Source organism: Mirounga angustirostris, unplaced genomic scaffold (assembly GCF_029215605.1).
Source record: "Mirounga angustirostris isolate CCGP_5_RB_7025 unplaced genomic scaffold, mMirAng1.0.hap1 SCAF_12, whole genome shotgun sequence".
In the NCBI taxonomy this organism is placed as follows: domain Eukaryota; kingdom Metazoa; phylum Chordata; class Mammalia; order Carnivora; family Phocidae; genus Mirounga; species Mirounga angustirostris.
This window is the reverse complement of record NW_026991720.1, coordinates 47,856,116-47,878,768: the sequence shown is the minus strand read 5'-3', so window position 1 is coordinate 47,878,768 and position 22,653 is coordinate 47,856,116. Positions and strand designations below refer to the sequence as shown.

Below are 22,653 nucleotides of genomic sequence, written 5' to 3'. Positions count from 1 at the left end.
ATGACCTGAGCCGAAGGCAGTCGCTTAACCAACTGAGCCACCCAGGCGCCCCCAAGTTAAACTTTTTAGAAACCATCTTTTAAAACAATCTACAGAGTAAATAAAAGTGGTATTAGTAACATCTGGGTAGAGTGTAGTGGCACTCAGTTGTGAAGAAATCTAGATATAAGTGATGTTTTTAAGAGTGTCAATTAACGGATTGTTGGTTTTGCTTCTGCCTCCCAGAAAGATTGCAGATAACATTTTTGTGCTCTATAAACCAGCTGATAGTCTTTGAGCTAAAGTATGAATAATTAAACTGTTAGAATGTCAGTTTTTCCTTCAGATATTTGTGTGCCCTATGAGACTGAAGTTTAGAGATAATTTTAAATGTTCATGTACTTTTAACTGAAGATTTTAAAAACTTTCTGCTAAGTTTGCCATTCCCTACATTACATGTGTTCCTATTGCGGTAGGTCATACGTGGAGTTTTTATTACTGATCTTTACTTATACACAAAAGGAGAACAAATAGTAAAAGGAACTACCGTTTTACTAAACTTGTTTTATTACCTCCCCCAGTACATTTTTTTTCCCCAGGAGTTTTTAAAGCAAATCCTGGACATCAGGATATTTCCCTTACCATTAGTTTAGTATCTTTAACTTCATAAGGCCTTTGGGAAAAAAAAAAAAAAATACAGCCACCACAGTCACATGACACAGAACAAAATTAGTATGTATATTTTCTGGTTTAGTTGACTAAGGCTTACATTTTTGGCCTGGTCCAATAAAATGAGTATCAGAAGCCACTGGAAGGATACTACCACAAAAGCCAGATTTGTTTTGGGCTTGAAAACGTTCCAGGAGAAAGAAATAAAGATAACAAAGTGCTTCCACCTTCTGCACCCCCCCCATTTATTTTAGCTACTTAACTAAAGTGCCCACTGCACATTACTATCTTTTCCTTAGATATTGATGAACCCCCCAAATAACAAAATTGGATTTTAGACCAAAGATTTTATAGTATAAAGTTTACAGCATAGCACATGCAAAGGAACTCTAGACATGTTGGACCTTTGTGGAAATATAGTAGGATACGTGGAAGAAGCCACTGCAGGCATCATGTATATGCATTTCAGACTTTGTTTCTCAGCTGAATGTGTTTGGTTCTTTAAATTCTTGGGTGGAAAATTTTTGCTTAGCCTTGGCTTGCATCTTAATGTACCCATGTTTCTGGAGATGTACTTTAGAGAATGGGAAGCAAAATTTGGTATAGTACAGCTGATTCCACTTCCCTTTTTGTGTAGGGGGGGCTGTGTTTCCTCTCCAGCTGAGGTGCAGTTTGTTTTTAGAATGTTAGTGAAGCTACACTTCCCAAGCATTACCACAAGGTGATGCAGTGACTTTGCACATTACTTCCCCACTGGGCTGTGTGTGTCCTGTGTGTGTGTGCACACGCGATATTGTATAAATGTCTGAATCATCTTGATAAATTGACATTCTCAGTGAATTTCAGCATTTTTATGTTTCCTCTTTTCATTCATTTTATCTGAGTGAGTAGTGAAACAGGAATTATATGGGAAATTTTGTTTTACTATTTAAAATGGGTTGATTCATGTAATTACATTGAGATTACATTTACCCTTGTTAACTTCTTATGACTAGAAGCTATATTGGAATTTAATTTTTTTTTTTTTTTAAAGATTTTATTTATTTAACAGAGACACAGCAAGAGAGGGACTACAAGCAGGGAGAGTGGGAGAGGGAGAAGCAGGCCTCCCACCAAGCAGGGAGCCCGATGCGGGGCTCGATCCCAGGACCCTGAGATCATGACCTGAGCTAAAGGCAGACGCTTAACGACTGAGCCACCCAGGCGCCCCTGGAATTTAATTTTTAAAAAAGTTTAAAAAACTAGTAATGAGAGTGGAATGACTTGTAAAACATTCCTATAGTTAAATTTCACTGAAATTTTTAAAAAGGTTGAAGTGTTGGATAGAGATTAATAAAGGTTAGTAGGATGATCACAAATTATATTATGCATAAGATTTATAATCGAGTATATTTAAAGTCTGATGTTAGGTTCTATTAAAAACTTGAATTTTGGGGGGAAGGTTTAAAAATGAAATTTCATGTTAATATATTTAAAATGAAAATGTGTTTATATGTACTGGTAAACAATTAGGTTAAAAGTCTTCACACATGTCCCTCATACATAAATACATAGATGTATACCTTCCTGCTATTTTTCTACTTTAACTTTTCAGTGAAGTGAAAGTAAGGTTGGATTATGGATTTTTATTTTTTTTAAAGATTTTATTTGACAGAGCACAAGTAGGCAGAACGGTAGGCAGAGGCAGAGGGAGAAGCAGACTCCCTGTTGAGCTGGGAGCCGGACGTGGGACTCGATCCCAGGACCTGGGATCATGACCTGAGCTGAAGGCAGATGCTTAACCGACTGAGCCACCCAGGCACCCGGATTATGGATTTGTGAAACATTGTGTAGTTGAGGTTAAACAAAAGTTTAAATTTCACTGACATAAAACATAATTACAGCTTTGTTGATTTAGTTTACTTTAGGAAACATGTCAAGTTTTAAGAAAAAGTTTCATTTTTAAATTACTTTTAATTAAAAACATTGGCAGCTCATTCTAAGCTAGCCTTAGTTTCTCCTTACCAAATGCTTTCCTCAGAGAAATCTAAATCATTTTCTTTGTAGGAAAATATTACTAATTGACTTAGTTTTGGTGGTTGGATCTGCTAGAGGTTGGTTTCATTGATTTAGTTATTGTTTCTCTTAACTGGTATAACCATTAGTGAATGGTTTTTCAAAACTGGAATCAATCGGTTATTTTTTCCTTCTTTATGAAGCCATTGACTTGAAAAGAGATTATCATTAGTGACTTTATTCGTGACATCCCCATGAACCCAAATTAGCTCAGACAATTCAAAGAAAGTAATAAAACTCTTCATTTATTTTAGGAAGAGTTCTCAGTGTTTGTAAGTAAGTGCTACCTTTTCATTTTATTGAAGGCTTTGGCATAGTTAAATGTAGTGATAGTTAAATCCTTCCGTGAAATAGGGCTGCTGGTAGTTAAGCCATTTTGTTAGTGCAGAGGTGTAGGAGGATTGCTACTGAATGCACTCTTCTTGGAATCCTGGCGAAGCTCAGGTTGGGGAGCGGCTAAGGGACAACCAGACTGGCATTCTACCACAGTGGCTTCCAGGTTCACCATTGATAGTCTCTTTATGTTTCAGTAAAGCAGTACTTTAACAGAAGCAGAGAAGATACAGAAGAAAAGTGGATATTTTCTGAAGTGTTTATTATGAAACTTTAAAAATTTGCCTTAGTATTTCAAACAGGTCAGCAAAAGGAACACTGTGAAAGCATGTTGTCTTAGATCTTCTTAGCAATAAAGACTTCCTTAATATTTAAATTGAGCAGAGACTAACTGCTGTGCTTGCCCTGTAGAGACTTTATTGATTTGTGAAGTAAATTAATTTGGTTAGGAAAAATCTGGCCCCGGTTTTCCCATCACAGAGATTTTCGTGATGACTTAGGAGCAAGTACCATAGGGACATTGTCATAGTTTTTTATGTGTAGTGTAGAATCAATAATCAGTAATTGTACTGAATTTGTGTGATACTGTATAGATAGCTTTTTTTTTAAAGATTTTATTTTTTATTTTTTTATTAGAGTTAGCGAGAGCAGGAACACAAGCGGGGGGAGTGGGAGAGGGAGAAGCAGGCTTGCCGCCGAGCGGGGAGCCCGGTGTGGGGCTCGATCCCAGGACCCTGGGATCATGACCTGAGCCGAAGGCAGACACTTAACAACTGAGCCACCCAGGCGCCCTATAGATAGCTTTTTTGAGTAAATCCTCAGTTGTATCTTTTTCTCAAAAGTAGAGCACAAAATATGGAAAACATTTGTGTCTTGCAGATTTTTTTTTAAAGATTTAATTATTTAGAGTGTGCAGGTGTGAGCATGGTGGGGGAGGGGCAGAGGGGAGAGAGAATCTTGGTTTTTAAATTTTTTAATCCCCATGTGACTTTCTGAGCCATTTTGGAAATTGTTATTTCCCAGTTTCTGTGGATTTTTATATTTAACCATGTTTTTAAGGAGTTTCAAGTATGTATCTTAATAATTATGGCATACAAATGCTCATGTAATTTGCATTCAGTGTTATGTATTTTCTGAGGTATAAGTTTTTTGTTAGTTGGTATCATTCAACTTGTATGATTTGCTTGTTTCAGATTCAGAATGACATCCTTTCAAGAAGTCCCCTTGCAGACTTCCAACTTTGCCCATGTCATCTTTCAAAATGTGGCCAAGAGTTACCTTCCTAATGCACACCTGGAATGTCATTACACCTTAACTGCATATATCCATCCACATCCAAAAGATTGGGTTGGTATATTCAAGGTAAGAACTTTTTTTTGCATACTTCTTCCATGTAGGTACTTTATTTTCTTTTTAAGCAGATTGATAAGTAGCTTGTATTAGTCTTGTCTTTACTCTGCATTAAGGGTCCTTTTTACGGTTGTAAACTTAAATGTTTTGTAAACATGAAATATTTAACAGTGCAGGGTAGCATACAACAAATATTGAGAACTTCAGTTCACCAGACTTGCCTCTCTATGATCAAAAGGTTCTGTGTCACTCAAGGTCTGTGAAACCTTTCTTGGAACCTTTTTTTTCCTTCTATTTTCTCCATTCATTACTTGAAAAAAGATCTTTTCCTTTGAGTTGCTATATCATTTATTGTCTCTTCAGTCATTTATAATTTTATACGACTCTACAGCCATGTTATTCTATTGTCCTACATTGCTTAAATATTGCTCATATTGTCTTATGTTTTTTTAAGAGTATTCTGTTTTACATGACTAAATAGTAACTCTGATGGCAAGAATCCCAGTTTTTACATTTTGCTAGTCATTTTGTCTAATATTTGCCTGAGAATTACATTGAGGTGATCATTATGGTGGTGCTTCACTGTGCTAAAGATTTTCTGGCAATTTCAACTCTTCAGAATGTAGTGGAGAATAAAACATAAGAGAGTGTCCTTGGGGTGCCTAGCTGACTCAGTTGGAAGAACATGCGACTCTTGATCTTGGGTTCGTGAGTTTGAGCCCCACATTGGGCTCAAAAGGTTACTTAAATAAAATTAAAAAGTTTTCTTTGAACAGCTAAAATGTCATAAATGTCCAAATAATGAAACTTTTCTCCTGGGTTCCTCTAGATTCTCCCTCAGAATAAGTTTTAGATACGATTTTGTCTGGTATGTATAAGTTAAACAATAAAGTAGAAATAAGAATAGCTGCTAGAATTAGGCACATTGAAAGTATCTAGAAGTGAAAGTCAACCTTTTAGAGTGAGGAGGGCCGAAAAACTATTGGACAAATAAAATTTCGGCATCTAATGACATTTCATTTCCTTTTTGAATCCCTTCTTCCTTGATTTTGCCTGTTAGGGGAGTCACTATTTACTTACTGTTTAAGTCAAATTCCAAAAAGGAGATACATTCATGGTAAACATATTTATGAAATCAGTACAATTTTATGTGAGATATGGGTATCAAGTTAAACTTAGTGAGAGGTGTTTTGTATAAGAATGGGTCAGAAGAGTAGAGCAGGGAAATGAGATTGAAGCAAGGAAGGGGCATTTCTGGCAGGTAAGTGGTATAAGCTAAGGCACAGAGGTGAGAATGTTAATGGATACAAGTTACTTTGACTAGAACATAAGCTTCATTTAGGGAAGTGGAGGGAGATGATAATAGAATTAAGCCTCAGACTGGTCCATGGAGGCCTTCAGTTGTAGGCTAAAATGTAGGTTTTTATTTTGGGCCGTGGGATGTCTTTGCATATGTAGGTATGTAGGATGATGAATTGTATTTCAAGAAGATGAATGTTTACCTTTTTCCTTCAAACTACTTTTTAAAAAATTTTTAGTTAATGGCCTATTGCCTAATGCAAAAGCTAATGACTTTCCCTTCAAATCTAGTCAAACACTAATTCTGTCCATTTTCTTGCCTATGTATTTTTGTATCTGTAATATCAATGCCCTAATTTTATGCCCTCCTTATCGTTTTCCAAGACTATTGCAATAGGTCACTTGTCTTCCCTGTTTTCATTCTTGTGTCCCCCACCACCTTGTCTGTTCTTCAAACTACTCTGTGTAAACTAAAATGAAAATACGAACATATCTTCTTTTTGTTTCAAATTCTTGAGTGGTTCTTCATCATCTGTGGAATAATGTCAAGAACAAATAACTTCACCAGTGTGTCATATAAGGCTTTCTTTTTTTTTTTTTTTAAAGACTATTTGAGAGTGCCTGTGAGCATGAGCTGGGGGAGGGGCAGAGGGAAAGGGAGAAACAGACTCCCTGCTGAGCAGGGAGCCAGAGGCGGGGCTTGATCCTAGGAGCTAGGATCATGACCTAAAGGCAGATGCTTAACCCACTGAGCCACACAGGTACCCCATATAAGGCTGCTTTCTATGAGTTGATCTGTAATTTCATTTTTTTTGTCATTGCCTGCTTATTTTTTGCTTTGGTAATGCTAAACTATTATCTCTTGTGCACTCCAAGTACTGTAACTTTTCTCTAAGAAATGAATACATACGTGAATACAATGGTGTAGAATGCCCTTGGATTGTAGAATTGCCTGGATAATACTTTAAAACTCAATAGGAATTTCAGGCATGAAATTTCAGGCAATAGGAATTTCAGGTAAAAATTTGAGAATAAATGGGAAGACTCAAGAAAGAAAATCATGTTTGTTTATTTTTTTGAAGATTTTATTTGTCAGAGAAAGAGCACAAGCCAGGGAGAAGCAGGATCTCCACTGAGAGCCTGATGCAGAACTCGATCCCAGGACCTTGGGATCATCTGAGCCGAAGGCACTTAACTGACTAAGCCACCCAGGCATCCCAAAAATCATGTTTAATAAAGTGGAATTGCCTTGCTTATTGCATTGCATGTTTTAAAACACTTAGGTGTACTGCAGATTGTCCTCTAGGATGATTTTGATAGATAAAATATTGAAAGGCAAGCAGGGAGAAAGTGCCCAGATAGTAGCTCTAGGGGGGAAGGAGTGAAGGGAAGGTGTGCGTGGTATGTTTGTGAAAGTGTTAAGGAATTTGACTTGTGTGGGACAAATAATCCGTTTTAGAAGATGAATAGGAAAGGTTGGTTTGGATCATGTTATAGATTGTTTTAATATTTGGCTGAGGGATGAAGTAAAGCAGAGAGTGATAAAGTTTAAAGGTCAATTTTATCTTGGAGGGTTGAGTAAGATAACTTGAAATTAGAAGAGAATGGAGACCAAGAAAATGTTTAGACTATCCTTATTTTCTAGGTGAGATAAGGCTTAAAGTAGAAAAGGGAGTCAGTTGTGGGTAATAATCCATAAATAATAAATAAAAACCCGTAAGTAGAATCAGTGGGGGTTTGTCAGCAATTAGGTGAATGAATTTGGACTGGAACTCATTCATGGCTTCAGTATATTCATAAGGAGGAATAAGGTCATGTGTTAAGAGTTGAGGGCTTGAGTATGCAGATGATTTGGTCTTGCTACTGTGGAAGAATGTCATAGGGAATTAGAGATTGCTGAGGATTGGTTTTAGGACTTTCTCCAGAAAGGTTCAGCACCTAGAATTTTGAAGAAGTTTGGTGTATATTTTTCTAGATTTTAAAAATCCATAGGCTCATTTTATACTGTTTTGTAAGTTTTGTGTTTATATATAACCAGGAAATTTACTTTCAGTACCTTTCCTACTCTCAAGTCTTAGGTCTGTCTCCTTTTGCCCCTCCCTCAAAATCAGTCCCCTTTGGAACTCTGTTTCTCTCTTTACAGGTGCTCTTTGTGTGCCCTCCCTAATGTTTCTTTCTGTCAAGGTTTCTCTATAGTATCTTAGTTTTACTAGGTAATCTTGATGTCCTTCTGTTCTTTACATTCTCTCTCAGAATTTTCATTATGATCAGTGCTTCTCATCCAACATGTTTTTCTGAAATGTTAATCCTATTTGAGGGAACATTAGGGTGCGGGTGGTTCAGTCTAAGTGTCCAACTCTTGATTTCGGCTCAGGTCATGATCCCAGGATTGTGAGATGGAGCCCCATGTTGGTCTCCACACAGAGCACAGGCTCCATGTGGAGCCTGCTTGAGATTTTCTCTCCCTCTCCCACTCACCCTGCCCCCTCCCCTTCTCCCTCTCTAAAAGAAAAGAGGGGGGCACATTTGTGTTTTTTTTTTTTCTCCTTCCATGTTATCCTTGTTTCATTCATTTCCTTTTTTGCTCTTGTTTTGCTATTGCATTAGTAACAGAAGAATGATACCCAGTACTATTATAATTCCCCAAACTAAACTGTTAATGGTTGCTTTGGTTCCTCCCTTAATATAGACACACCCTCTTCAATGGATTCAAATGTAGCTCCTGTGACTGTTTTGACAGTCATAGGCAATTTTGACTGTTCCATTGTTCTTAGTGTTGTCATTCTGCCTGCCGTTTTTCATTGTTTTAAAATTCTCTTATTCTAAATGTAAAAATTTTCTTTCCATTTGCTGCTTGTAGATTAAAAGGCAAATTCCCTTGCGTGTTAAGGGATGGAAATCTGTCTGAATTCTGAAATCTGAATTCCAATCAAATTCTAACCAGGTGACCAGGAAAATAAAGAGAAACAAGCTGTGACTTGGACACTTTGTTGTTTATTGACTCTTTTCATTAGATGTTTATTATTCTTACCATACGGTCCTACGTAATTTCCAAATGTCTACGGTTTCTTCCATTATGACCTGCTTTACTATATTTTCATGTGGGAGTTTAGCCCCATACCTATCCTAAAGGAGCCAGTACTTTGTATCTTTCCAGATTGAGAGACTTTTACATTTATTTATTTATTTATTTTATTTATTTATTTTTTTTTAAGATTTTATTTATTTATTTGAGAGAGAGAGAATGAGAGAGAGAGCACATGAGAGGGGGGAGGGTCAGAGGGAGAGGCAGGCTCCCTGCCGAGCAGGGACCCCGATGCGGGACTCGATCCCGGGACTCCAGGATCATGACCTGAGCCGAAGGCAGTCGCCCAACCAACTGAGCCACCCAGGCGCCCCTACATTTATTTATTTTTAAAGATTTTGATATATTTATTTGAGGGGGATGGTGGGGGGCAGAGGGAGAGAATCTCGAGCAGACTCCCAGCTGAGTGCGGAGTCCAATGCAGGGCTCAGTCCCACGACCCATGAGATCATGACCTGAGCTGAAATCAAGAGTTGGACACCCAACTGAGTGAGCCACCCAGGTACCCCTACATTTATTTTTTTATGTATGTCTGACATGTCCCTTCCAGAGTGACCTAAGATTGATCATTCAAGATCCATTGTTCATTTCTTAAGGAATTTAAAGCATAGTTTTATATTTTGTACTCAGATTGGGTTTCATCTTGTCCCTCCGTGGGCTCAGCGTGGGATACCTGTGACTTCTTATACCACCATCAACCACTTTCTTGAGAAGAGTTGCTCAGACTTAGGCAATAGAGGGAAGCAAAGTATGTTAGGCATACTTTGCAGGTTCCATCATAGGCAACTGATAAGGAATAGTCTTGAGCTATTGTGATTCACTTAAGAGAAAACACAGTAAGGACCAAACCATTTAACATCTTTTTTTTTAAGATTTTATTTATGTGTCAGAGAGCGAATGCGTGCATAAGCAGAGGGGAGTGGCAGGCAGAGGGAGAAGCAGGCTCCCCTCTAAGCAAGGAGCCTGATGTGGGGACTCGATACCACGACCTTGGGATTATGACCTGAGCTGAAGGCAGATGCTTAACCAACTGAGCCACCCAGGCGTCACACTTTTTTTTTTTTTTTTAAGATTTTATTTGAGAGAGCACACGTGCGTGCACAAGCAGGGGGAGCAGCAGAGGGAGAGGGAGAAGCAGGCTCTCTGCTGAGCAGGGAGCCTAATACCAGGTGTGATCCCAGGACCCTGGGATCCTGGACCTGAACTGAAGGCAGATGCTTAACCGACTGAGCCACCCTGGCGCCCCTAGATAGTACTTCTTTCAATATCACTGTATGGTCAGGGACAAAGAACACAAGCTATGATTTGTACCAGGTGTATTTTGTTGGGGGAAAAACTTCAGATGGGCTTTTTTTTTTTTTTTTAAGGAGACAGTGAAGCATTGGGGGATCTGAAGTGAGGGAGAGAATATCATAGAATCAATATCACTGTCCCTTAAGGCTGTGTGTCCTTGGGTATTAACGAATGGTAGCATTTAATGAATACTAATGTGCTCAGCACTGTGCTGATTTCTTTAGAGGGATTATCTTATTTATTACATAGACCTTTGAGATTATCATCTCCATTTTAAAGAGGAGGGAACAGAAATAACTTGTCTGAAGTCATAGCTAGTAAGTGATCTTTTCTGGCAGTTTGACCTTATTTCCTATGCTCTTAATCACTATAATATACTGTGCGTGCAAAAACTGGCATTTACGGAGTGCTTACTGTAGGTCGGGCACTCTGCTGGGTGGTTGCTTTTATGTTGTTCATCTAATTTTTTTTTTTTTTTTTGGAAAAGTTAAAAATTTCTTAAATTTTTATTCCTGGTACCACTACTAAATTTCTGTAATATTCTAAATCTTTTGGTGTCATTTCAGCACTTTTCACAGCATCTTCACGAGGAGTAGATTCCATCTCAAATCTTTCTTTGCTCATCTGTAAGAAGCAACTCCTCATCTGTTTAAGTTTTATCATGAGATTGCAACAATTCAGTCACATCTTCAGGCTCCACTTCTAATTTTAGTTCTCATGCTGTTTCTATCACATTTGCAGTTACTTTCTCTACTGAAGTCTTAAACCCCTGGAAGTCATCCATGAGGGTTGAAATCAACTTCTTCCAAATTTCTGTTGCTGATGATGTTTTGACCTATTCCCGTGAATTGTGAATGTTCTTAATGGCATCTAGAATGGTGAATTCTTTCTAGATGGTTTTCAGCTTACCTTGTCCAGATTCATCAGAGGAATCACTACCTATAGCAGCTACAGCCTTACAAAATGTATTTTTTTTTTAAAGATTTTATTTATTAGAGATCATGAGCAGGGGGAGGGGTAGAGGGAGAAGCAGACTCCCCACTGAGCAGGAAGCTCAATGTGGGACTTGATCCCAGGACCCTGGAATCTTGACTTGAGTCGAAGGCAGGTGCTTAACTGGGCCACCCAGGCACCCAAAATGTATTTCTTAAATAGTAAGACTTGCAAGTCTAAATTACTCTTGATCTGTGGGCTGCAGAATGGATATTGTATTATCAGGCATGAAAACAACCTTAACCTTGTTGTATATCTCCATCAGAGCTCTTGAGTAAGCAGCTGCTTTGTGAATGAGCAGTAGGATTTTGAAAGGAATGTTTTCTTTCTGAGCGGTAGGTCTCAACAGTGGGCTTAAAATATTTTGTAAACCATGTTGTAGACAGATGTGCCATCATACAGGCTTTGTTCCATTTACAGAGCACAGGCAGCGTAGATTTAGCATAATTCTTAACGGGCCTCGAATTTTTGAGAGGGTAAATGAGTATTACTGGTTTCAACTTAAAATTACCAGCTGCATTGGCCCTTAGCAAGAGTCAGCTTGTCCTTTGAAGCCAGGCTTTGACTTTTCCCTCTAGCTGTGAAGTCCTAGGTGGCTTCTTCCAACATAAGACTGTTTCATCTACATGGAAAATCTGTTATTTAGTGTAGCCACCTTCATTAATTATCATAGCTAGATCTTCTGGATAATTTGATGCAGCAGCTTCTACGTTAGTATTTGCGGCCTCACTTTACACTTCTTTCTTATGGAGATGCTTTCTGTAAATCTCATGAGCCAACCTTTGCTAGCTTCAAACTTCTGTAGCTTCCTCACTTCTCTCAGTCTTAATAGGATTGAAGATAAGATAGGGCCTTGTCCTGGATTAGGCTTTGGTTTGAGAGAGTGTTGTGGCTGGTTTGATTTTTCTATTCAGACCACTAAAACTTTCTCCATATCAGCATTAGGGCTGTTTTGCTTCTTATCGTTCATGTGTTCACTGGAGTAGCACTTTTATTTTCTTCAAGAACCTTTCTTTTGGGGTGCCTGGGTGGCTCAGTCGTTAAGCATCTGCCTTCAGCTCAGGTTATGATCCCAGGGTCCTGGGCTCGAGCCCCACATCGGACTCCCAGCTTGGCGGGGAGCCTGTTTCTCCCTCTACCTGCTGCTCCCCCTGCTTGTGTTCCTTCTCTTGCTGTGTCTCTCTCTGTCAAATAAATTAATTAATTAAAAAAAAAAGGCTTAAGAACTTAAAGAACCTTTCCTTTGCTGCCTTAATATGGTTTGGTGCAGGAGACCTAGCTTTCAGCCTGTCTTGGCTTTTGACATGCCTTCCTCACTAAGCTTAATCATTTCTAGCTTTGATTTTAAGAGTGAGAGCTGTCTTTTCCTTTGAGAAGACTTTGAGGCCACTGTAGATTTAATAAATGGTCTAATTCCCTTTTTTAAAAAATTAAGAAAAAAAATTGACAGAGCACAAGCAGGGGGAGGGGCAGTGGTAGAGGAAGAGGGAGAAGCAGGCTCTCCACTGAACAGGGAGCCTGATGCGGGCTCGATCCCAGGACTCTGGGATCATGATCTGAGCTGAAGGCAGATGCCTAACCAACTGAGTCACCCAGGTGCCCCTAAATGGCCTAATTTCAATATTGTTGAGTCTCAGGGAATAAGGAGGCCCAAGAAGAGAAAGATGGGGTAATGGCCAGTCAGTGGAGCAGTCAAAACATGTATATTAAGTTCATCATCTTATATGGGTGTGGTCTGTGATACTCCAGAACAATTATAATAGTAACGTCGAAGATCACTGGTTGTAGATCACCATAACAAATACGATAATAATGAAAAAGTTTGAAATATTCAGAGAATTACCAAAATGTGATACAGAGCCATGAGGTAAGCAAATGCTGTTGGGAAAATTGCACTGATAGACTTGTTTGATTCAGGGGCGCCTGGGTGGCTCAGTTGGTTAAGCGACTGCCTTCGGCTCAGGTCATGATCCTGGAGTCCCTGGATCGAGTCCCGCATCAGGCTCCCTGCTCGGCAGGGAGTCTGCTTCTCCCTCTGGCCCTCCCCCCTCTCATGTGCTCTCTCATTCTCTCTCTCAAATAAATAAATAAAATCTTAAAAAAAAAAAAAAAAAAAAAAAAGACTTGTTTGATTCAGGATTATCCCAGACCTTCACTTTGTAAAACAGTATCTCTGAAGCACAATAAAATGAGTTTTGTGTGTACCTGTTTTAAACATCTTTACTATTCAGTATTTAACACAGTATAATCCATCTAGAAAATATAGACTGAAATCTGTAATATATACATTTTATAAGTTGAAAATGTTTTAGATATATGTGGGACATAGGTTTTCTATTTGTATATATAAATATCTTGGTAATAAAGGACTTTTTATAAAACTTACCAATTGGCTGCAGGTAAGACTTGGCATGAGAGATTAGTGAAGTTAACACATTTAAGGTAGAGCGGAAAATCTGGTTATACTGAAATTTGAGACATAAAATAGTAAGTTTTAGAAACTTAATGTTTAATGAAGGGGCACCTGGGTGGCTCAGGCTATTAAGTGAATGCCTCTTGATCTCGGCTTAGGTCTGGGTCATGAGTTCGAGCCCTGCTTTAAAAAAAAAAAAAAAAAGAAAACCCTTATGTTTAGTGAAATCAAATTTTAACGGAAGCGTAAGTATATTTGATCACATGCATGCTAAGATTTTTCTTGAGAAATTGGGTATCAGATTGCATTTTTAATACATAATAGAAACTCTACTGTTCAATTTATATAGATTTTTATAACATTAGGTTATAGCTTAATAAAAATCATAAAAATTTGACATGCTTGTTAAAATACTCAATGATTTGTAAACATAGTAACACATGTTTTAACTTTAGGATGCAATAAAAAACAATATGCTATAAGACATCACTCTAATATTAAAATACAATCTCTGTATTTTTGTTATTTTCCTTTAGGTTGGATGGAGTACTGCTCGTGATTATTACACATTTTTATGGTCTCCTATGCCTGAACATTACGTAGAAGGATCAACAGTTAATTGTGTATTAGCATTTCAAGGTAAGAACTGAGAACTGCAGAACTTGATGAAATTTCATGTTTTCTTGCCATTAAAAATGTTGTTCTCCATTGTAACCGTCTACTTAGGCATGTCCATCATATCAAAGTTGAAAAATTCATATCTTTGTTTAGCAAAAGTCATAGAATGTAAATATGTAGTGTAGGATATGTATTTTATGTGGACATTTAAAAGGGTTTTTTTTTTTTTTTTTTTTGCTTTTCATTGAAGAGTGAGTTTCTTTCCAGATCTTTACTTTGGATGATTTTTTTTTCAGATGAGAAACTATTACTGATATTAGAATAATATAGCAAATTAGAGTGAGAAAAATAATTCTATATGAAAACCACAACGATTGTTAAACACGGTTTATAGAGCAGTTGCTTATAAAATGTATGTAAGGGAATAATATGAAATTTATTCTTATCTTAGCTTGGCGTTATATACAGAATTAAATACTCTTAATTTAGAAGTCTGTCACAGACTTTGCTTCAGAGTGATCTTTGTATTATAATTGCACTGATTTTTGGATTATATTAAAGCAAATTGTTAACCTTATTTATGCTATGGATTCTTTTTGGTCTGTTGAAGCTAATGAATGCTGTCTTAGTATGATATTGTAATGCACATAAAATGCAGAGAACTAGGGGTGCCTGGGTGGCTTGGTTGGTTAAGCGTCTGCCTTCGGCTCAGGTCATGGTCTCAGGGTCCTGGGATTAAGTCCCGCATCACGCTCCCTGCTCAGTGGGGAATCTGCTTCTCCCTCTACCCCTCCCCCCTGCTTGTGCTCTAGACTCGCTCTGTCATGGGAGTGTGCTCTCTCTCTCTCAAATAAAGAAATCTTTAAATTAAAAAAAAAAAAATCTGAGAACTGCAAAGGAAGCAGTAATACTCTATTGAATGGGTCTAACAGTTTGTTCATTTGTCTGTTAAAGGACACCTTAGCTGCTTCCAAGTTTTGTCAATTGTGAATAAAGCTGCTACAAACATACGTTGACAGGTTTTTATATGGATATAAATTTTCCATTCATTTGGGTAAATACCAATGAGTGCAATTGCTGGATCATGTGGTATGTTTAGTTTTGTAAGAGACCACCAAACTGTTTTCCAGAGTGATAATACCATTTGGCATTCCCATCAGCATTGAATGAGAGTTCTTGTTCTTCTGCGTCTTTGCCAGTATTTGGTGTTGGCATAGTTTGGATTTTAGTGGTTTGATTTTGAAAAAACTTTATTCTGAGGTTTGTGTATGTTTGGTGTGAAAATCATTTGGCAATGTGACCACGTGGAACTAGCATATAAAAAAATTTTTTTATGTACTATGTCAAGAAACATTCAGAGGATAAAATTTGTACTGTAATACAGACCAAGATTTAGGTCCTCATAATGTTTTATGGATTAAGAAATGATGTAAATTATGTATCTGGTTTATCTTTTAACTCATAGCCTCTTTTTAGATAATCAAATTCAAATGTGTATATTGGAACTGATTTTGTTTTTAAGATTTTTTAAGATTTTATTTGAGAGAGTGCATGCACAAGCATGGGGTAGGGCAGAGAGACTCCCTGCTGAGCAGGGAGCCTGACTCAGAATCCCAGGACCCTGAGATTATGACGTGAGCCAAAGTAGGACACTTAACTGACTTAGCCACCTAGGTGCCCCAAGATATTTTTTCTTAAAAATTGTGGGTTTATTTCCAGGCATTTTTAGTGTGATTAATTTTCTTAAACTAATTTACTCAGTTTGTTACAGTGACTAATGACTTTACTAGTGATCTACCAAGAAGTTTAAAAGCAGTTTGGAAAAAAAAAAAAAAGCATTTGATTTATTTATACTTTGAGAACATTTTCAATGGGAGCTAAGCATAAAGGCAGTAAGTTTTCCAAGTTTTTGAAAATTCATCATGTTAATTTTTACTTTGAAATTCAGAAATAAAAGCTTCTGCCTGCCTAGAACTCATTTGTTACATAAAGAGGTCAGGATAGAGTCATGAAAAACTTACTCATGGAGTATTAGAGCCAGAAGAGATTTTAAGCATAATCCAAAATCACTTTACTTATTTTGTGAATGAGTCATGAGAATCTTGAAATGCAAAACTCAGAGCAACTAACAAAAATTCGTAAATACAATTCTTTTTCTATATGGACCCTTGTCGTAATTTGATTGCTTTACTATTTTATTTTCAATGTTATTAATCCGATGAGAGATTTTTCTAGATGGCTTTAAATTACAACTCTGAATAACTAGGTCTTGTATCTCAAATGGATTTGAACTATTTATTAGTGGGTTATTTTTGTGAGATTTATCAGACCTTGAATATCTAGTTTATAGAATTTTGAATGTCATGATACTGGAGCTGATTAGTCAGAGTATATATATTTTTTCTATTTAAACTTTTAAAGTAATTCTAGTAGCCATTTAAGTTACTCAGCCATGGCTTAATAAATTTATTTGTACATATTAGGATGGTGGGGTTTTTAAAAACTTTTAAAAATATATTGCCAAATCTACTCCTCTAAGTTACCTTTTTTTTTTTTCCTTAAGAGAGAGCATGAGGGATGGGGGGAGGTGGGGGGGAGAGGAGAGAGGGAGAGAGAATCCCAAGCAGGCTCCACATGCATTGTGGAGCCCAGTGAGGGGCTTGATCTCTCACGACCCTGAGAATATGACCTGAGCTGAAATGAAGAGTTGGATCCTTAACTGACTGAGCCACCCAGCCATCCCCGTATTACTCTTTTTTAAACTTTGTATTTTAAAATAATTTTGTGGATGTAAAGTTGCAAAAACAGTACACAGAATTTCTGTATACACGTTACCCAGCTTCCCTTAATGTTAGCATTTTACATAGTACCTTTATTTAAAAAACTGGAATTTAACATTTTACACATTTTAACATTTAACACTTGTATGAGTGACTATAGTAACCTTATTCAGATTTTACTGTTTCTAATAATGTTCTTTTTTCTGTTCCTGGATCCAGTCCAGAGTCCCACTTTGCATTTAATTGTGTTATCTTCTTATCTCCTCCAGTTTGTGACAGTTCCTCCTTCTGTCCTTGTCTTTCATGACTTTTACCTTTTTGAAGAGTAGTAGTATTATTTTTAAAGATTGTATCTGTTTGGGCGCCTGGGTGGCTCAGTTGGTTAAGCGACTGCCTTCGGCTCAGGTCATGCTCCTAGAGTCCCGGATCGAGTCCCGCATTGGGCTCCCTGCTGAGCAGGGAGTCTGCTTCTCCCTCTGACCCTTCCCCCTCTCATGCTCTCTCTCTCATTCTCTCTCTGAAATAAATAAATAAAATCTTTAAAAAAAAAAAAAAGATTGTGTCTGTTTGACAGAGTGTGAGCGAGGGCACAAGCAAGGGGGAGTGACAGGTAGAGACAGAGAGGGAGAAGCAGGATGTGGGTCTCAATCCCAGGACCCTGAGACTAGGGTGGGAGCCCAAGGCAGACACCCAACCGACTGAGCCACCCACACGCCCCTTTTGAATAGTATTATTGTTTAGTGTGTTTTGGGCGCGGGGAGAGTAGCATGTTCCTTTTTGTGCTGGTGTTTTTTCATGATTCGATTGAGGTTATACATTTTTAGGAAGAATGCCATACAAGTGCTGTTGTCCTCTTTATAGTGCATTGTATCAGGGAGTACTTGATGTTCATATCTCATTGCTAGTGATTTTAATCTTGATCATTTGGTGTCTGCTGGGTTTTTCTACTGTAAAGTTAGTATTTTTCCTTTTGTAAATAATCTTACAGGGGAGTTTCACCCACTAATTTTAGTATCTCTCAGTAGATCTTTCTTACAACAGTTTTTACTGTGTTTGCCTGATGATTTTCTATTTTCATTGATTGCACATTTATTATTTGGGGTTATTAGGAGTTGTCTCCTTCCCAGTGGACTCATGGATATTTATTTTCTGCTATGGAATAAAGTCTGATAGTACCGTTTTTTTGTTGCTCCAATTATTCCAGCTTTCTTTGGCCATTGCGAGCTCCATCAGGCGGGCTCCTGTGTTTTTTGACATTCCCTCCACCCTCCTGCCACTTTGAATTCTTTTTTTGAGTTCTTTCTTTCAAGCACCACAAGATGTTCGAGGCTTATCTTGTATTTTCTCCTCCCTCCTGTTTCTAAGGAAGAAGGTTAGCTATTTTTTAACAAATGAAATCAAGTGAAGTAGATATCATAATAATGCTGAAAATTTCAAGTTATGAAAAACAGGTGTATTGATAAGAGGTTTTTGGATTGATAGGAATATTCAAGATAAGGTGAATGTAGTGATCTTTATTTTTTTAATTTTAATTTTTAAAAGATTTTATTTGAGAGAAAGAGTGAAAGAGGGTGCATGAGCAGGGGGAGGGGCAGAGGGAGAAGCAGCCTCCCTACTGAGCAGGGAGCCCAATTTGGGGCTCGATCCCAGGACTTCGGGATCATGACCTGAGGTGAAGGCAGACGCTTAACCCACAGAGCCACCCAGGTGCCCCTGTATTGATCTTTATATATTCATTTCACCACCACTGGATGCTTCCTTTTTACAAGTCATTATGGGGGATGCTAGAATTTTTGTACATATTATTTATCTGCCCTCAGTATTTCTGAGTTCTTGATAGAGCATATAAAGCATGTATATTACCAGTGGTAATTGATAGTATAGGTGGAGTTTTTTTAATGTAAAAAATACTGTGGGAGCTTTGGAGAGAAGGAAAGTTTAATTTTGAGCAGGGATAATTAGCAAAATTTAAAAGAGTGTAAGAGATGCAGAAAGAAGGAACAAATATCAAACATATTTGTCAGATAGTGGGCTAAATGGTATAAGTACATTATAGATAATTAGGAGCTGTGAGATAGATGTCTTCATAGCTCTTTTACAGGTAAGAAACTGGGGCTCAGGGAGGTTGAGTTACTAATATGGCTAGTAGTAGAGCTGGAATTCCAGAATAAAGCTGTGTGGTTCCGGTGCTTATTTTTATTCTGCTGCACCGGTGGACTTCTTCCTCCTTTCTTTTACACAGTTCACATACCACATATTCCTTTTGTTAATATCTTTGTTTCATGTAATGAATGTCAAATTTGAGGGAATATTTCTTTAAATGACCTTCCTACCTGTAGTCCTCCTCGATTTTGTGTTGGGTCTTACCTTGCTCCTCCTCCAGTCTTTTTCTCATTGAAAAGCATGTGTGTTGGGGCACCTAGGCGGCACAGTTGGTTGGGTGTCCAACTCTTGGTTTTGGCTCGGGTTGGTTTCAGGGTCGTGGGATTGAGCCCTGTATTGGGTTCTGCACTCAGCGTGGAGTCTGCTTGAGATTCTCTCTCTCTCTCCCCGTCTCGCTCATGGGCTCACTCCCTCTCTCTTTCTCTCAAATAAATCTTAAAAAAGAAAAAAAAGGAAAGAAAAACATATATGTGACTCTCTCAGATAAGTTGGTTTTGCCCTAGTGAAGATAAACGGAAAGGATATTCCGGGAGGATAAATTTAGAGCTAAGAGAAATTAGAGCATGTTTACAGAAGAAGGGAGAGTCTAGTTTTTTTTGTTGTTTTTGTTTTTTTTTAAAGATTTATTTATTTGACAGAGACACAGTGAGAGAGGGAACACAAGCAGGGGGCGTGGGAGAGGGAGAAGCACGCTTCCCGCTGAGCAGAGAGCCCCATGCAGGACTCGATCCCAGGACCCCGGGATCATGACCTGAGCCGAAGGCAGACGCTTAACGACTGAGCCACCTAGGCGCCCGAGGGAGAGTCTAGTTTTGATAAGAGGAAAGCCTCTGTGTGCCTAGAACAGGTCGGGAATGAGTGGAGATGGCAAGTAATGTTAAATTGGGGGGGGGGGACCGTTAACTTCATAATAGGAAGTTTAATATTTTTTTTTAACTTCCTTTTAGGATATTACCTTCCAAATGATGATGGAGAATTTTATCAGTTCTGTTATGTTACCCATAAGGGTGAAATTCGTGGAGCAAGTACTCCTTTCCAGTTTCGAGCTTCTTCTCCAGTTGAAGAGTTACTTACTATGGAAGATGAAGGAAATTCTGACATGTTGGTGGTGACCACAAAAGCTGGCCTTCTTGAGGTTGGTACCAACAATGAGCTAATGATTATAGATAATTTAAGAACAAAGCTCATGTTGGCATTTAAAAAATTCAGAAGAATAACCTGAGAATCAAATGGTTTTTAACTAAAATGGTAAACTGAGAGTGTTGTTTTTGAAATGTTTTAAATTTCTTCCTGTCACAGGTTATTGATTGCACTGTGCAGGGACTGCCCCTAGGGCCTATCAGTATTTTGTGCATAGTAGATGTGCAGTAAATAACTATTGGGTTAGATTTAAAGCTTTCCTAATGTTACCTTACACTAACTTTTCTTCTTTAGTGGTTGCCTAATCCATTGATTATAGAATAGTACAGATTTGGATTGTGAAGGTGGTGTATAAAGTAATAAACCTAACTGTAATTCGATGTGAACTTCATTTCACTGTACCACAAGTATGCTCTATTCCAAGTGTGGCAGTGAATCAGAAGATTCCAGTCTGAGTTTAGGTTGAGCATTTAGAATGATTCCCTTGTTCATTTTATCAAATGAGTATTGTGGGTTAATCATAATTTAAAGAGAAAACGTGAAAAGCTTTATATTTTTTTAATTGACTATTTGGGAGGCATTGCATTGGTTCCAATAGAAATTTACTGTATAGATAGTCTAATAATGCCTTATGTCTTAAATTTTAGTAATTATTGAAGGACAAACTAGAACAATATTCTTATTTCAAGATTTTAGTATCTTTAAACCTAAAAAACTAGAATGTTTCATTTGAATTTCTGTGAGAAACATTTTATTTAATTGGTTCATTCTATATTTTTGGTTAATTTACATTTGTATTTAATCTGGCAGGTCATTGCTTTTTCTTTATAGTCAGATGGTTGTTTTTTATATGTAAATATTAATTTATGCCTTTGATTTTATTTTATTTATCTTCAAAAACAGATGAGAGAAAAAAGATAAGGTCATAGATATAATACATTTATTAGATAGTCAAACTAAGAAGGTTAGAAGGAACCAATCATTTTTTATTGTGAATTCTTCTATATCTTCCCTTCCCCTTCCAGAAATTCCTTTCTTATCTTAAATAAAGAAATGTAACTTTTATAGGGTGACTAAAACATTTTGTGGTGACAACTGCCTGATGATCAAGGTTTTTAGCCTGGTATTTGAATGCTAGTCAAAGATGGTGGAACAAGCCTAGCTCTTAAAAAGAATGCAGTTAGCATTTATATTGCAGTTTTTTGAATACTTGTTAGACCACCCTGATTTCAGGGCCTCCAAAAACAACAGGCATTTAAGCATCTATATCTTTCTTATATTCCTTTTCTAAGTTAATTGGGACATTACACAATTTATTTCACTTCTTCCTATTCATAAGAGGTACTTTATAAAGAAAATTTAAGTTGCTGTCTCTTACGTGCTAATTGCTAAGATAAAATATTTTTATTCTGACCAATTTTTTGACAAGTCTTTTAAATTTCCACATTCATCAACTGTTGACATTGAAGGGTTATGTCTTTTTTTTTTTTTCCCACTTGATATGTGAACCTTGATTGGATCTTAGAATTTAAAAAATAGATATTTTGGGGGGATAGTGGGAGATAAATAACTATGAACTATCCATTGGATATTACAAAGTTATTGTTAATTTTCTTACTTATGATAGTGGTAGTATTTGAAAGGAGACTGTCCTTTTTAGGAGATGCTTGCTCTGAGCACTTAGGGGTGAAGTGTCTGCAGTTTCAGATGGTTTAGCAAAAAACACAAAAAGCATAAGCAAGTGATAAAGGGATATGAAGTAAACATGGTGAAATACTAATAATTAGTGAATTTAGGTGATGAGTGTTGATTTAAAATTTTAACTTTTGTATGCTTGAAAGATTTCAAATACAGAATTGGCAGGGATTAGACTTCTATACATTATCTAATTTGAATTCCTTTTTAAAATTTCTACTTAAGATTCAGTAAACTTGGGGCACCTGGGTGACTCAGTCGTTAAGTGTCTGCCTTTGACTCAGGTCATGGTCCCAGGGTCCTGGGTTCGAGCCCCACATTGGGCTGTCTGCTTGGTGGGAAGCCTGCTTCTCCCTCTCCCACTCCCCCTGCTTGTGTTCCCTCTCTCGCTGTGTCTCTCTCTGTCAAATAAATAAAATCTTTAAAAAAAAAAAAAAAAGATTCAGTAAACTCTTCAGAAGGTATGTGTCAATTAAATGAATCACAGGGACAAATTGGTTCTTTCATAATGTTTCTATTGTACTATGTCAGGATATATTTTCACTTTTAAGCTGCCAGAAAGTTTAGAGCCAAAAGGTGTTTTTTAAAAAATAAGGTATAAAAGAAGTTTATTTTTGAGGGCATTTTACTCCTAATGTTTTCATTTGGTCTGATGGAAGAGATAGAAGAGTCATAATAAAAATTTGCAGCTCCTGAGCTTTCATAAGACCCATTTTAGAGTTTAGTCAGTTTGATTCCATGACCCTGGAGAACCAACTTAGTGTACCAGGAAAACATTTTATTTTAGT

At 37.3% G+C, this 22,653-nt stretch overlaps 1 protein-coding gene across 7 annotated transcripts in view; it reads left to right on the top strand.

Annotated features, from left to right (window-relative positions):
• Positions 1 to 22,653, top strand: part of TAX1BP1 (Tax1 binding protein 1) — an 84,927-nt gene that overhangs the window by 1,894 nt on the left and 60,380 nt on the right. For all 7 annotated transcript variants that reach the window (XM_064575122.1, XM_064575121.1, XM_064575120.1 and 4 more), the window contains exons 2-4: positions 4,230 to 4,398; positions 14,006 to 14,108; positions 19,978 to 20,165. In XM_064575122.1, coding sequence (XP_064431192.1) covers positions 4,237 to 4,398; positions 14,006 to 14,108; positions 19,978 to 20,165 — 453 coding nt within the window. In that variant the 5' untranslated portion in view covers positions 4,230 to 4,236. The remainder of the gene's footprint in view (positions 1 to 4,229; positions 4,399 to 14,005; positions 14,109 to 19,977; positions 20,166 to 22,653) is intronic.